This window comes from Nymphalis io, chromosome 12 (genome assembly GCF_905147045.1).
Source record: "Nymphalis io chromosome 12, ilAglIoxx1.1, whole genome shotgun sequence".
Classification (NCBI taxonomy): Eukaryota; Metazoa; Arthropoda; class Insecta; order Lepidoptera; family Nymphalidae; genus Nymphalis; species Nymphalis io.
In genome coordinates, this window is record NC_065899.1 from 11,349,762 (window position 1) to 11,366,332 (window position 16,571).

A 16,571-nucleotide genomic window follows, 5' to 3' on the forward strand; every position below is an offset into this window, starting at 1 on the left:
CGACGAGCCTATTACGCGGGACGTATCTATATACTCGCGATAACAAACGTATTTTTATGATAACGTTTAATATTAATACGAGCTAAATATTAAAACATTGTTTGGGTGGAAAGGTTATGATGTACGTTATAAATCTTTAACGAAATCTAAAACGAAATTAGAATAAAAACGATGAGAAAATTCATGTTAAAGAAGTCAGTGAGCGCTTAACAGATTGCGTTCATACGTATCTGTCATCGAAGCATAATTTACTCGTAAGATAATACAAGGCTTATAATTTATAGATGTATTTTATAACTATCGGAAAGATGCAATGATTCAGTGTCATACAATAATTTGCCATCGAGAATTTAATGAAAAAATATAATATGCTAAACGGTTCGAGAATATTAATTTCATTCTATCGTTTATTTTAAACGAACACGTTGGGTATTTGTTTGATAAATTTATATTTTAATTTAAATAAACATACGCAGCTACTTTCTATGTCTTGTTAAATTTTATTTATATTATATTTCATAAATCATGGAATTTAGTCAGTCGTTTAAATATGTTATGTATATAAAAATACAGCGAGCACGAGATTAATAAATTTTGGTTAAAACTCACCGTAGACCTTCTGATGTCTATATTTATAAATTGTAATTAATTTATCTATATTTCTAAAACGCTGACATCGAAAGTAATTATAATTTGTTTTTGTATTTATTATACGATAGGAGCTTATATCATTCAAATAGTAGTAGAGTTGGAGGTGGTTTAGTACATCTCATTGTCTCGTATCAACTTTGATGGTTGATGGTTTTACTGGTAGTAGGGCTTTGTGCAAGCTCGTCTGGGTAGGTACCACCCACTCATCAGATATTCTACCGCAAAACAGCAATACTTGATATTGTTGTGTTCCGGTTTGAAGGGTGAGTGAGCGAGTGTAATTACAGGCACAAGGGACATAAAATCTTAGTTCCCAAGGTTGGTGGCGCATTGGCTATAAGCGATGGTTGACATTTCTTACAATGCCAATGTCTAAGGGCGTTTGGTGACCACTTACCATCAGGTGGCCCATATGCTCGTCCACCTTCCTATTCTATATAAAAAAAAAAAATTGTTGTTGATGTTGATTTTTGCTACAAAATTAAAAAAATATAGAAACATTAAAAATAAATAAATAATAACAATATTTTAAAATTAAAAATATAAAAACGGTTAGGAGTACACTATACCCCGATTTAGTAATACATAATAAAAAATACAATTGTACCGTACATTACGTATAATAAAAAAATAATAAAAGCTCTAATCTTTGCATATCAAAATTAAGAATATTCTTTAAACCAGCATATCATTTTTTATATCCACGAACCGAAGGCACTAAAGAACAGTGCCAGTGCCAGTGATGAGCGTAAAAATATAAATTATATAAAAATTTCGACAAATATACACGGTTAGATAACGGTGTAAATAATATTACAACATTGTTGACATATATATTAGTTTAGAAGTGGATTTATTTAAACACCTGACCTTTGCTTTAATACAAGCGACGTCTCGGTAACATTCAACCCACTCACCCTTAATCGTCTGCGGCTGGGTCGGGACACGTGGGTTGACAGCCTTCACTGTGACAGAGGAACCACCGTACGATATCTCGGTGACCGACGTCCCCAGCCTTATGTCCAAGCCCTCGGATAAAGCCACTGGAACGCACGAATAGCCGTTTCGAACTGCAACAATATTAATACGTTAAAATTACGTTTTTATTGTATAAAATAAATTATTTTACAAACCAAGACGTGGAAGGACAATTGGGCCACTTGATAATAAGTGGTCACCACTGCCAGTAAACATTGGCGCTCTAAGAAATATTAACCATTTCATACATAACTAATGAACCACCAAAGATGTTATGTCCCTTGTGCCTTTAGTTACACTGGTTTACTCACTTTTCCAACCGGGACACAACGATACATAGTATTGCTGTTTGGAGGTAGAATGCAGAAAGCACTGGAACCAAAGTCAATACTTTAAAAACTTTCTCCATTAAAAAATACATAAATGTGAAAATTTTCATGGAATTCGGTAAACCGATGTTAAAGTCTCATAATCTGAAAACAAAATAGATCAAATCAATACTACATCGTATCGTTATTAATTCTTTAATTGACTTGAACGCTAACATTTTAAAAAAAAAGATCGTGACCTAGTTTTCAATTTTCATTCAATTACAAGAGACGCATAATGCATCGATTTTGTAACTGTTTTATCGATGTTATTGAGTACATCACGCTGCACCGTCCTAATTGATGATACTCGATACGAACTGTGGCAGGCGCCGCGTAAACCATTAATATTTCAAAATAATGTTTTTGTATCAACTTTTCAAGCTTGATTAAACCAGCTTGAAAAGTTATCACATCTTCATTATATCATTTATATTTAATTGATTGTGTATTTTTTTAATATAAATATATATTAAAAACAAAATATATTTCATTTAAATATATTTTTTTCCAAAACGGAATGTGATAACATTCGAATTATCAAATTGATGTATTTAATTAAAGAAACATCCTTATAAACGAATATATTTTCACATAATATTATTATATGGATAAAATTAAAATGAGTCTTATTTAAATATTAAAGCCAATGTATGGAACGGTTAAATATTTAGCCTTAAATATTTGGCGCACGGAGTTCAGTAGTAAAGCTGAATTCAATTAGGTTGATAGCGTCACAATAGCGTCATGGCTCGGACTCCCTATTGTGCTTTAATAACTTAAGTGGATTCCTAGTGCACTATAAATGCTTATACCGACTGTTGCTCGTAATAGTATCAATATTGCAAGATGTTAAGAAATGTTGGTTCGTTAAAATTTTTCTATTTCGAATTATATTTAGAGAACAGTAACACACATTGCAAAAAGAGTTTTCATCAACTCGTCAACAAATCTCCAATCTCTCTCTCTCACACTTCTCTTCCTTTCTATCTATTTGTGTGCATCAAATAACCCACTGATGAAGCATTCATTAAAGTTCAGCTCTTTTTTTTAAATAGTTCAATAAGTAGATGGTTGCTGTCTCAGTGATAAGTTGATAGTGTCAGCAGAACAATTCACAAGCAGATATTTTTTTCATTACATAATAATATTACTTTTTTCAAATTAGAAAAATGCATATATGTAAATTGGTCACCCGATGGTAGCTGCACTTACGTCCAAGACCACCACGAACGACAATAAGACATTTATCATTTCTTAGACGCATGGCCAATTATGGTAACCAGGATTTTATGTCCTGTGTTTTTAACTATATACTCTACTCACTCATCCTGAAAATCGAAATACAGTTTTTTTTTTTTTTTTTTATAGAATAGGAAGGCGGACGAGCATATGGGCCACCTGATGGTAAGTGGTCACCAACGCTCTTAGACATTGGCATTGTAAGAAATGTCAACCATCGCTTACATATCCAATGCGCCACCAACCTTGGGAACTAAGATTTTATGTCCCTTGTGCCTGTAATTACACTCACCCTTCAAACCGGAACACAACAATATCAAGTATTGCTGTTTTGCGGTAGAATATCTGATGAGTGGGTGGTACCTACCCAGACGAGCTTGCACAAAGCCCTACCACCAGTGAAAATATAAAAATAATCAGTATAAAAAGAACCCCGATATTATATTATTTGGCCTGAGATTTGACGTAATAACATTATTATAACTTACATTACGATTCATTAGCAATAAAAAATGTCAACATTTATTTCGAGACGAGGTAAAAGATGTGAATAAAAATACAATTGCGATAAAATAAAAAGAAACACGAGCCACCCACATGAAGTAAGCATATGACCAACAACATGTGTGTATTGTATGATCAAAAAAAAAAATTCAAACCTCAATGACCTCGATCTGACACTTTAAAAGTTCAGATTGCAAAAAATATTCGCCAAAAATTTTAATATATTTCCTGATTAATTTATAGCGATGATTTTCATAAGTATAATTTCTTTTTTATATAAAATATAAATAAAAGCATTATGTAGAAATTATCGAAAGAACTGCTTTCAGATGACATTTTTTTCGTCCATGACTTATCTAACATTTTTTCAATATTTACTTTTATATAAGTATTAAGAAAATAGAGTTTAAAAAGTTAATGATATTGACGCCTAAGATAAAGCATGAAAGAACGTTTTTGAGACAATGTTTTGATAACAAAAAATAATAATTACGGACATCAGAACAAAGAGTAATGTAATAATAGATATATATATATATATATATATATATATATATATATATATATATATATATTACATATGTACAAAGTCGAATGTAGCTCTTAAACAAAAATATAAGTTAAAACCTCAATATCACTGGAGCGGAAAATAGCTTAAATGCTAAGTGACCTGTGTCCCGCGTATACAGGCTGCACTTTAAATGCAAGCTAGCAGTATTCCAGAGTTTAACTGTATTACGTTAGCTTGTCGTCGCTGGCTATTCGGACAAACTGACCGAAACTAGACGACGATTAGGGTCATACTCGTTACGTCGGATGAGAACACAGTGAGCGGTATTAAGAAAACAAAGTGCATAATTGAGCTTTTATTTAACGTTGGAATGAGACAGCTCCTCCGTTAGGTGCTAATTTGCATCGGATATTACGTTGCTTAAGCTTGAATTTTTGTTCCTATATAAAAAAATACGTGTTCAAATAAAAGTCTGTATAGTTAATTTTGTTTTTTTTTTGTATTTATAATTTTATATATTTTTTATAAATTTATTATGTGTGTATTTGTTTCTGTTTATAATTCATATAGTGAAGGAAAACTATTGATGTGTATCAGATGAAATTCTGAAGCAGCGAAGCGGTGTATAATAAACTCGGCCCAGCAGTGCGACGTTAATTGGCCGTTACCTTACTTTTTTATTATAAGATACAAAGGTCAAATAAACATTTTTAAGGAATCGTCATTAATTTAGATATGGTGACAGCTTAATTCATACAGGGATATTTTATATAATATAATATTATTACTTGTATTATTATTACAAAAATATACACATCGATGATGTACGATGTATATATTTTTTGTTCATGAATTCTATCCAAGTTCCTGCTTCAGAAACTAGCCCTCGTATAAATATATAAGGTTAAAACGGTCGATGTCCAAACCGAATCAAAGCATGACATTATTCTAGGCCATGCCTCAGGACTACGCGTACGAAATCCTAATGAATGGTAGCCCTAAGTACGATAAAAGCCCGCGAATGGGGCAGAGACAAACGGGATATAGCGCTGCTACACTGGGCATTCTAAATCTAACCCGACATAAACAAAATTAATTATATTTAATTGCAGCTGGTAATAATCAGCTTACAAGATCTGATAAACTTATAATAATCAGAAATTGAATTATACTATTATTTTTAATCTATAGCATTTGAACGATGTCGATTCCATATTCAAAATTTTTTTTTTTTTTTTATAGAAAAGGAAGGCGGACGAGCATATGGGCCACCTGATGGTAAGTGGTCACCAACGCTCTTAGACATTGGCATTGTAAGAAATGTCAACCATCGCTTACATATCCAATGCGCCACCAACCTTGGGAACTAAGATTTTATGTCCCTTGTGCCTGTAATTACACTGGCTCACTCACCCTTCAAACCGGAACACAACAATATCAAGTATTGCTGTTTTGCGGTAGAATATCTGATGATTTTATCAATAAATGCGTTTAAAACAGTTGAAGTTTATTTCTTTCTCGTTCTGAGGCGAACGCTACATCCGTTTTCGGTATGTAAGATATATTTCATATAAATCGATTGAGCTCATGAAGCGTGAGCTTGCGGTGAAATATTCTGAAAATTGTAACAAGCCCACGAAGCATTTACCAAAAATGCTATTCATGGAAGCGACACTCGTGAAACTGGGTAAATTTAACTTTTACACAATACGTGTTTAAAATATTAAGTAAGATATCTGATGTAAATATAATTTAATCAGTGGATACTACCATAATATTTAAATTTAACAATTCAGCTCTTTATTAAAAAAAAACTATCTTAAGAAACAATATTTGTAGACTAAGACATAATTTTCATAGACGACCTTATTGTTATAAATATGTTCCATTTAAATTTGGAACAAGTATGTATATGATATTTATATTTGATATTGTCTAAGATCATTCCATAATAACTGTATATCATGGTAGACGGAGCCCGAACATCCTTTGCATGTTAGCGTAGTTCATGCACCCACGGAACTTCTCATTGTCGGTAGTTTTAGAAGCGCTTTAGCAATTTCGGCTTTGTGGTTGTATGGAATTTTTGCTTTGCGATCTAACTGGCGCGATATTGCCGCGTTTAAATTTTCAAACGACTGAATAGTTGAAGTTGAACCAGAAGTTTAAAATATTGCGTTCAATATAGTATATATATTTCCTGTTAAATATTTCACGTACTATACGTATTTGAGCATAACGGAACACAAGCTTTACTTTATTATAAAATTTATATTAATTTAAATATAAAATATTCGCAATTGAAAATTGAAAACATTTTTTAATATTAGCTTAACCAAAGATCACTAGTTCAAATCCGGGCAAGCCTTAATAAATTCATATTACTAAATATAAACCAACACACGTTAGAGAAGCGTGGTACGATAAATGAAGGGCACTAGATTAGGAAAGACCTTGACTCGTCCTTTAGAACAAACATATATAGGCTCTTAAGTCTTACCTTACTTTTACTTACTATATTAATAAATGTAGCAAAATAATATATAAATCTGGGACGTTTTTCTGTTATACTTTATAATTAATTATATTTGGTAGCAACATTGTATTAAGATAAAACTGTATGAAACATTTTTTATTCAGTCAAAAATAAATTCAACAGCAAAATTTAATCCAAGATAGGCCGCGCTACCTGTGTAGATAAGTGTTGTTTATGCTACGTGGTACAAACGAATTTACGATCGCCGAATTTTATTCAGAAATCGCCCATTAGCACGATACGACGAAAAAAATACGCACAATTCGTTGCTTCAAGAACATTAAATTAAGCTTAATTTGAATAATTCTGCGTGGCTATGCGTTCAAATAGCTGTAATTAAAGGTGTGTACACAGCTTTATTTAAAGCGTAACAAGTGTGATTAAGTGGATTATAAATTACATTAAAAATATTGAACAATAAACTAACGCGGTTTTAACAATTGTTGGCAGTTTTTTCATTTGAATTATAAATTATACATTAATTTTGTTTGTCTTGGAATCAATTTCTTATGAAGATATCGATTTTGGTTTTTATATAACTAAAAGTGACTATTTATTATTTCATTCTTTACGTAAAATAATAAAATAAATACATTATAAAAATCGTAAGAACATTTAATAAATTTCGAATTATGATTCCAAAGCCTACTGTTAATAAAGTTCATTTTCATTTAGATTTGCACTCAATATTCGAATCATTTGGATTATTAGACAAAACCAAACCATAGTATAGGACAATACGAGCGAACAAAATAAACTGCACGCGTCAGCAAACTATATGCAAATTAATTGATTTCACGATAAGCAAATAGAACTAATTACGGTTAATCGTACAAAATAAACTTTCAAAATGATACAACAAACGTTGGACGTCAACCGAATGAGATATTACCAATCAAATTAATGATCGAAACAATTGAATCCAACTCAACGTCCATTCGAACGCTAATTATTCAAACAGCCGATAATTTACTATTTAAATATTAAAACTTTAATCATTCATTTTTCGTCGGAATGATTTTCACGTCACCGGAGTGGAAATGCCAATTGATCAATGTCTTACCCGAGAGCGAACATGTTTCTGTCAAAATTATATTATATTAATTAACGTTTGGGATAAATTTATTTTATTTTTTAAAATAAGAAGGTGGACTGGACTCTTGGGCCAGCTGCTGGTTAGTGGTCACCATACACATTGGCGCTTGTAAGAAATACTAACAATTCCTTACAACGCCAAGGCATCACCAATCTTGTAAAATTAAGATGTTATATCCCAAGTGCTTATAGTTATTACGGCACATTCACCCTATAAAACCCAAATGCAACAATACTATGTAGGATCATTTAATGGCAAATAGATCTAGTATGAGCAATGAATTAATGAAAGAATAAAAAAAAACTTCGCTTTGAACATTTCGATGCAAATTTGAGCTTTTTTTAAATAACAAATTCAGACGCGTTGTCTGTGCCCTTGGTGAATCATTCTATTACTTTGATTGAGTTAGTAGTTTGATATGCCTACATTTTTTATTTCTTATGTGGTCTTAATTTTTGTTTTTCGACTTTTATTGTTGTGTTTATTGTGTTGTTGCTGTTGTCGCTAATGGTCAAGTCGAGTTACATATAAGATAGGCTAACAACATTTTACTTTTTCTATTACTGGCGGCGGTCAAAAAAATCCTGAAGAAGCCTTCACGTATTGAAATGCACTCTGGCACATTATACGACAATTTAGCAACTTGTCGGTATAAACTCAATGCTCTTCCTCATTATTAGGAAAGGAAGCCAACAATGGGGATTTATTGGCAGTAACTTTTACTACTTAAGCGAAATAGATGACGTAGTTTTTATGGGAATTTGATGTAATTGTTCTATTTACAATTTACATGCGAGAGTTGAATGCAATTTAAATTTGATCTTCTTTTTCGTTCCATAAAACAGACATTAAAATGTAGAATACCTACTTAAAGTAATTGAACAAGCTTTTACAAATGTAACGTCGAGCAATCATTCTTTAAAGTGTATAATTCACCCATTACTCCGGGGTTATGATTGTGACAACGGCTAAATCCAACGATTTGTAACTTAACAACGAAACGAATAGTTTTACGAGACCGTTGAAATTGTAATAAATTTTCGTTTAACAAAAACGAATTAGGTCTTAAATTTTATTATGAAAGTTTATTATCAAATTCGTCAGACGAATGTATAGAGACAAACATACTATCACCGTAAACGCCTCGCATTATACACGATCCGAAGTTAATATAAGAGTACAAAGCTCGTTTACATTTATGGCATATTTAGTAGCCTTTATATGTTTTTAAATGGTATAAATACTTAAAAACATATTGAATGACCAAATAAAAATAATATAAAATTTATAATATCAACAAATATGACGTGATATCTCAGTGGTTTAGAACGCGTGAATCTTAATCGATGATTACGGGTTCAAAACCGGTTCAATTATAAATTTAAAATTGATACTACTCGTACTCGGAGTAGGATCATAATCTGCTAGTGTTGGATGATGCCATGTGTATCATATGTTCCACACATTTTATTAGGGTGGTGGAATAAGCTTCAAACTTCCGCCTCAAAATTATGACAGTAAAGGAACAGGCTGGTACTTTAGTTTTAATTTAAAATGTATATTTCACATACTGTTTTACATAAAACTGAGTATTAAGTTTTAAATTGTTACATTAATTAGCAATCTAGTAGAAAGATAAGTATGTTGGTCTAATATAATTAGTGTGTAAGCGTTAAGCTAATCGACTGGTACTTGACGAGGGTCGGGAGAGGTCGCGGCGTGCACTGCCAGCCTAACCGGGAACACGGCTTGGCCCATTATTCGACAGACGCGCTTCGACGCCTTTTAGCCCTTTGACGTCGAGAGGCCCCATTAGCATCGAGAGTCTGCTTGATCTCGTCAGTTAATTACTGACCTCAAAACAAACTCGACTTAACAAAATTAACAAAAAATTACCATTACAAATGACAGCTCAACTAATGAAAGTCTAAATCGAAAAAGGTCGAAATTAGGTTTCGGTATTAATTAGACGTGTAAGATTTAATCAATGTCAAATAATATATCGAAGCAAAAAATATTCAAACGAGGAACCGATCCCGATCAACGACAAGGACGATATTCGAAATCAAGGCAGCGGAATCGGCGAATGAAACTGTTGATTACGTACCGCGCAAAGTTACGCTCCGTCAAACGGAATTTTATTTACTCGGTCGTGTCGAAAAACAAATATGATAGCTTTTAATTTATGAGCGCGTCCGTTGAGCTCTGATCAGCCGTTACTATAACACGGTATATATAAGTAACAGGCAGACGAGCCGTTCAAATTCGTGATACGAGTTTTATTTGATCTTTTTGTAGATGCTCGTTTGTGCCGTGACGACGGTGTTCGAGCTAATGGAGATATCGTATCTGTCATATCAAGAATATATCGTTTGACAGTTTTATTGCGATTGCATGCGATGTTGAGATAAAAGACACGATTTAAGGGTGAGGATATGTTTGGTTCGACGCGAGTGGGTGTCCGCGACTTGTACTCTTGCTTAAAATACTTTTCAAGAGACGGTAACGAAGTTCTGATGTTGCGATAATGATGTTTAACGTTTCATAATAACATTTGGATTTTGAAGTTTAAATCTGCATACAAATATAGTTAAATTAAAACATTTAATGTAACATAGAAAACCGAACGAAAACTTAAAACGAAAATAACATTAACTTCTAGAAATAATATTATTAAAACAAAAATTAGATAGGAATGATGATTTAATTAAAATTATATTAGGCTATTGTATCATATATCTTTAAAAAAGCATACATCAATTAAACTTAACTGATTGATTCAGTTACAGAACATACGGTATCTTCCTTTGTTAATGTGCATTTACAATGTTCAGTGTTGCCTCATTACTTTTAACACAGAGGGAATTACGTAGAAATTAAAGTAAATTAAAATCTCGAAGAAGACCTTCGCGAATTGAATAGTAATAAAATCTACTAACTCAGTAACATAAGCCAATTCTTAGCGAGCGGTTTAATCGCTACCAAGCAAAAACTTGACTTCCACTCCGATGAACGCGAATCATTCTCGAGTGTGTACAAAATGTATATACATTTATATATAAGGTAAATATTATACTAATACGCCGCATATAATCGAGATGGCTCAGTGGGTAAAACAATTAGAACTTAGTATTAATAAAAAACTGGGACATGTATAACAATTAAGTTTTCTTTACAAGTACTTAATTAATGTTGTTAATATTGTTAGAAAACTTCTACAAACGTATCTAAAAAGCTCTAGATTCTTACGAGTTTATAAGTTTGACCAACTTGACGGTATTTCTCGATTTAAGACAATTTTATCATCACAAATACATGCTGCTATTACATTATACATATATAAATAATTACAGGTTCATTATTTTAATACTACGCAAAAACTGAACTTCTCATAAATGCAGTTAAACTAAATTAAATAATAACATTTTCACACGAGACGTAAACGAATCCTCGTAAAGGGCAAACGGAGTCCCTAGTTAGCCGCGTCGACGTCTGACACTTATACTTTAAGCGTAATTTGTTCGCAGTCGCCATTAAGTAGCCATTTAAAAGTAGATCACTCATCTCGCTCGCCCCCGGCCACGCCACACACCAATGATTTTATTCAACGTGACGCAGCTTAAAAGATATCAGATAATAAAAGTACCGCATACACACATCTTGATGCCATTTATCTTATAAAGTGACCGCGTCCACATTTAATTGGTTAGCTGAGTAACTATCATGTAGAAATAAAATACGTTTAGGACCTACATATTGACATCTATATGTATTTCTTTAACATTTCAATATCGAGAAATTGAATAAACTTACTTTGACCAAATATTATTTTTATCTAACAAAAAAGTTAAAGGTTCTTCCGACATCAAATTCGATTGAATGTTCTTGTTTATGTTACGCAATTTCGATAAAGACGAATTGAATAAAAATCGGTTATTTATATAATTCTATAATAAAAAAAACAAACAACACTCATTATATATTTACTAATATTATTATTGTTTATTTGAATAGATAAACATTACTGATTTGGGTATTATGATGACGTCTTGACCGATTTCAGCCACGGCGGCTAATCACAAGAGATTAACCAACTCCGCAGAACATATTACAGTGCAAAAACAAAGAAGGTCTCTGTTTTCCCCTTTCTCTCATAACCTGATGGAATGGCAATCCGACACGACCGGAAAGAGTTCAGGCGCAGGACCAACGGCTTTACGTACTGTCCGAGACACGGACACGGTGTACACACTTCCAACTTCCAGGCTCCTCCCTGCCACTGAGAATCGTCGACAAAATAAAACCAATATAATTTTATTGTTTTTTTTTAAGACCTCGTGATCTACGACCTAATATATAATGACAAAATCGAGGAGACAGTGTGTTATTATAAATATTTGAGTAAGAATACTTTTGCTTTTTATTTGTAAAAATTTATTCAAAGTGTACAATACGGGCTTTCTTTTCATTCTTCATTTAATTTAAGAAGTATACTACAAATATATAAAAACTATTTTTAAATTACGTTATTTATGAATAATTTGAATTCATATGTGTTTAAGTGCCGTGGAGTACCGGCTTAGAATAGTACTCCCCCAATCTCATCCCGTGGGTGTCGTAAGAGGCGACTGAGGGACGGGGAAAAGGGGGGATGGGCAGCAGCGTCCCCCCTCCCATAAACATCTTACCCCCCTACTGCGCTCGCCAACACGCCTGCCCAGCGCGGCGAGTATGGGCAAACCCCTCCATTAATGGCAGATGCGCCCAAAAAAAGGCCCCCAGTTACCGGCAAGCCCGCTAGGCCCGACCAAGGTAGCGGTCGCGGTATCGGCAGGGCAGGGGGTGCTAAGAATCACCGGTTCACGGCAGGCTACCGTATAAAACGACTGAACATGGCAACGTATAATGGACGCTCGATGAGGCTGGACCATCACCTCGCCGAATTAGAAGTAGAGTTAAGTCATATACAAGTTAAGTAATTAACCATAACCATATTTACGTTAAAATTTTACTTTGTCATAAATAGTTATATTTTATGTAACATCAAAATTAGTCCACTTCCCTGTTAAAACAGTAGTGGAAACTTAACTGGCATAAGTGTTAAAATATGATTATTATATTAAGTTGTAATATACGATATGCTGTATGTTTCCCTAATAAATAAATAAATAAATAAATATAAACTGGCATATACTGGGGTTATCTGAAGTCCGAAGACAGGGGGAGAACACGATAACTCTACAGTCCGGTAACTTACTCTACTTCCGCGAAGGTGATAACCTCTCCCAGGGTGGTGTCGGTTTTCTAGTCAAAAAGGATCTCATTAGCAGCATTGTGGAAATCAGTAGTGTGTCGAACCGGGTAGCGTACCTTGTCCTAAAACTTTCCGACAGGTCCTCCCTGAAGGTCGTACAGGTATATGCGCCAACTTCGACATACTCTGATGATGTGGTCGAAGCGATGTACGAGGACATCGCAAAGGCCCTCAACGACACCTCGAAGGCCCACCACAATGTTGTTATGGGAGACTTTAATGCTAAGGTGGGAGTACAAGATAGCGGTGAATCGAAAGTCGGACCTTACGGCTTGGGCTGCAGAAATCACAGGGGGCAAATGCTGGTAAACTTTCTCGAAGCGCAGGGGCTTTTTTGATGAATTCTTTCTTTCAAAAGAAGCCTCAGAGGAGGTGGACCTGGCGAAGCCCCATAACGTGACAAGGAACGAGATAGACTTTATCATTTCGAATAAAAGGCACATATTTAGAGATGTTTCAGTGAACAACAGGTTTAATACCGGAAGTGATCACCGCTTGGTTCGAGGCACTCTAAATATCAACTTAAAAGCCGAAAGATCGAGAATGATGAGGTCTACTCTCCGACCTACCATGCTCCAAGCTGCTCAAGGCTCCGAAAAGTTCCAAATGGAACTTCAAAATCAATTCACCGCGTTGGAAACCATAAGCAGCATTGATGAGAGAACCGACACGCTGGTCAAAATACTGCAAAACACATCCCGCAAGTGTTTTCCGCCACAGAGAAGAGACAACGCACCAAAACTCTCTGCTGAGACACTCGAGCTCATGAGAAAACGACGAGAACTACCATCGTTTTTGTCAGATAAGGCCTTAAACCGAACAATAAAAACGCTGACGCGACGCGATCTCCGACGCTCCAATACCCGTGCCATCAAGGCTGCGATTGAGCAAAATCGGGGATCGAAAGTGTTCGCTCGCAAGTTTGGGAGGCCGCGTCTGACAAAACTTAAAACTGAAAATGGTGGGGTCGTTACCTCTAGGCCTGAGATTGTCGGAGAAGTAGAGAGGTTTTATGGGCAGTTGTTCTCTTCAAGATCGGATAAACCCGTGGGAATCAGTATTGATGACCAGCGCGCCCCTCTTATGCGCCATTACTCCGAGGAGCTCCCGGTCGTTGACCAAGGAGAGATTAGGGCGGCTCTAGAACAGCTTTAAAACAACAAAGCTCCGGGAGATGACGGAATCACAACAGAGTTGCTTAAGGCAGGCGGGACTCCGGTCCTGAAAGAGCTAGCAAGCCTCTTTAATTCCGTCATCCAACATGGCAGGACCCCGGAAACGTGGAGCGGGAGTGAGGTGGTACTGTTTTTCAAGAAAGGTGATAAAACCCTCTTGAAAAACTACAGACCAATCTCCCTCCTGAGTCACGTGTATAAGCTGTTCTCAAGAGTCGTCACGAACCGTCTCGCCAGACGACTTGACGAGTTCCAGCCCCCAGAGCAAGCCGGCTTTCGATCAGGCTACAGCACCGTGGACCACATCCATACTGTTCGGCAGATTGTGCAGAAGACCGAAGAGTACAATCAGCCGCTGTGTATGGCATTTGTGGACTACGAGAAAGCCTTCGACTCCATCGAAACCTGGGCAGTGCTCGACTCATTGCAGAGATGTCATATCGATTGGAGATATATCGAGGTACTGAGATGTCTGTACAACGCCGCTACAATGACTGTCCACATCCAGGACTGTAAGACGAAGGCGATCCAACTGCGCAGAGGGGTGAGACAGGGGGATGTAATATCCCCGAAACTGTTCACCAACGCGTTGGAAGACGTTTTCAAAACGCTGGATTGGACTAGGTATGGAGTCAATGTAAACGGCGAGTACATCTCACACCTTCGATTTGCCGACGATATCGTCATCATAGCAGAGTCGCTGGAGCAACTCACCGAAATGCTACGTAGCCTAGGCGAGTCTTCCCGGCGTGTCGGTCTCGGTATGAACTTGGACAAGACCAAGGTCATGTTCAATAGGCATGTCGTGCCGGGACCGATATACGTCGAGGGGAAACCTCTCGAAGTTGTTAGTGATTATACCTACCTAGGACAGATAATACAAGTCGGTAGGAACAACTTTGAGAAGGAAGCCGATCGAAGAATTCGCTTGGGATGGGCAGCATTTGGCAACCTTCGTCAAGTCCTCAAGTCGTCTATACCGCAATGTTTGAAGACGAAAGTCTTCAACCAATGCGTCTTACCTGCCATGACATACGGTGCCGAAACGTGGACACTAACTGCGGGACTAGTCCACAAATTCAAAGTCGCTCAGCGTGCTATGGAGCGAGCTATGCTCAGAGTATCTTTGAAGGATAAGATCAGAAATGAGATTATCCGGAAAAGAACCGCAGGCTGAAGTGGCATTGGGCTGGTCACGTATGTCGTAGGACCGATGGCCGTTGGAGCAGACGAGTCCTAGAGTGGAGACCGCGAATCGGCAAGCGCAGCGTAGGGCGCCCTCCAGCCAGGTGGACCGACGACCTTAAGAAGGTGGCGGGCACCAACTGGATGCGGAAGGCGGAGGACAGGGAGCTTTGGCGCACCTTGGGAGAGGCCTATGTTCAGCAGTGGACAACGATTGGCTGTTGATTGATTGATTGATTGATGTGTTTAAGCCACATTAAATAATAAAATATAAAGGCGAAGTTGGTAAAATCAATCTAGGTAAGGCATTTCCGGGGACATTATTCTATTGGTTATTAATTAATTCATCCAAGAAACATGTGTGTACTAACATTTGCAATTAACATCCATCAATCTAAAGCAGAATCTGTAATCACGAATCAATTATCATCGCGTTGTATACATTGTATATTTAATCGGTTTATACTCCACTTCACGTTAAACTAATTAGTTTAGCTTTAGAGCTAAGAGGTTCCATGTAGAAATATATATTCACAATGTTAATTTTGTCACATCAAAAAACATTAATTTCTATATCAAAATTATTCTTAATTCATAAATATCAAGTTACTGAACTCTGACATCAAATTCAAACTAATATTTATATCGCAAATGAGTACCATATCACGTTCATTTTTTTTAAATCCAGTTTCTGATGCTATATGGTAATAAACATTGCCTTCATTAAATTTACATTAAAAGAAATTAAAGATAAAGCCTAAACCATCTTCGGATATACAAATGCAATAACTAATATATAATTACCGTTGCAATAATTTATATGGGCACAATATAATACGACCAAACGAAGAAGAATCCCATTATAAGCAAGATTGTAAAGAATATGATTAAATTATAAATACTCTGAGATAAGTATGTAATTCAAGTCTGACACATCTACACTGTATTATCTGTGGAAGTCACTTCTATTGCGCAAATCCTCTCGTGCATTTAACGCTCCCGTGCTTTTGA

The 16,571-nt window shown here is 35.5% G+C and overlaps 1 protein-coding gene across 1 annotated transcript in view; it reads right to left on the reverse strand.

The window, feature by feature from the left end:
• The window catches only part of LOC126772486 (lysine-specific histone demethylase 1A), a 322,515-nt gene that overhangs the window by 10,037 nt on the left and 295,907 nt on the right, over positions 1 to 16,571 (reverse strand). The window contains exon 11 of the mRNA XM_050492873.1: positions 1,569 to 1,721. Within this exon, the coding sequence (XP_050348830.1) occupies positions 1,569 to 1,721 (153 nt within the window). The remainder of the gene's footprint in view (positions 1 to 1,568; positions 1,722 to 16,571) is intronic.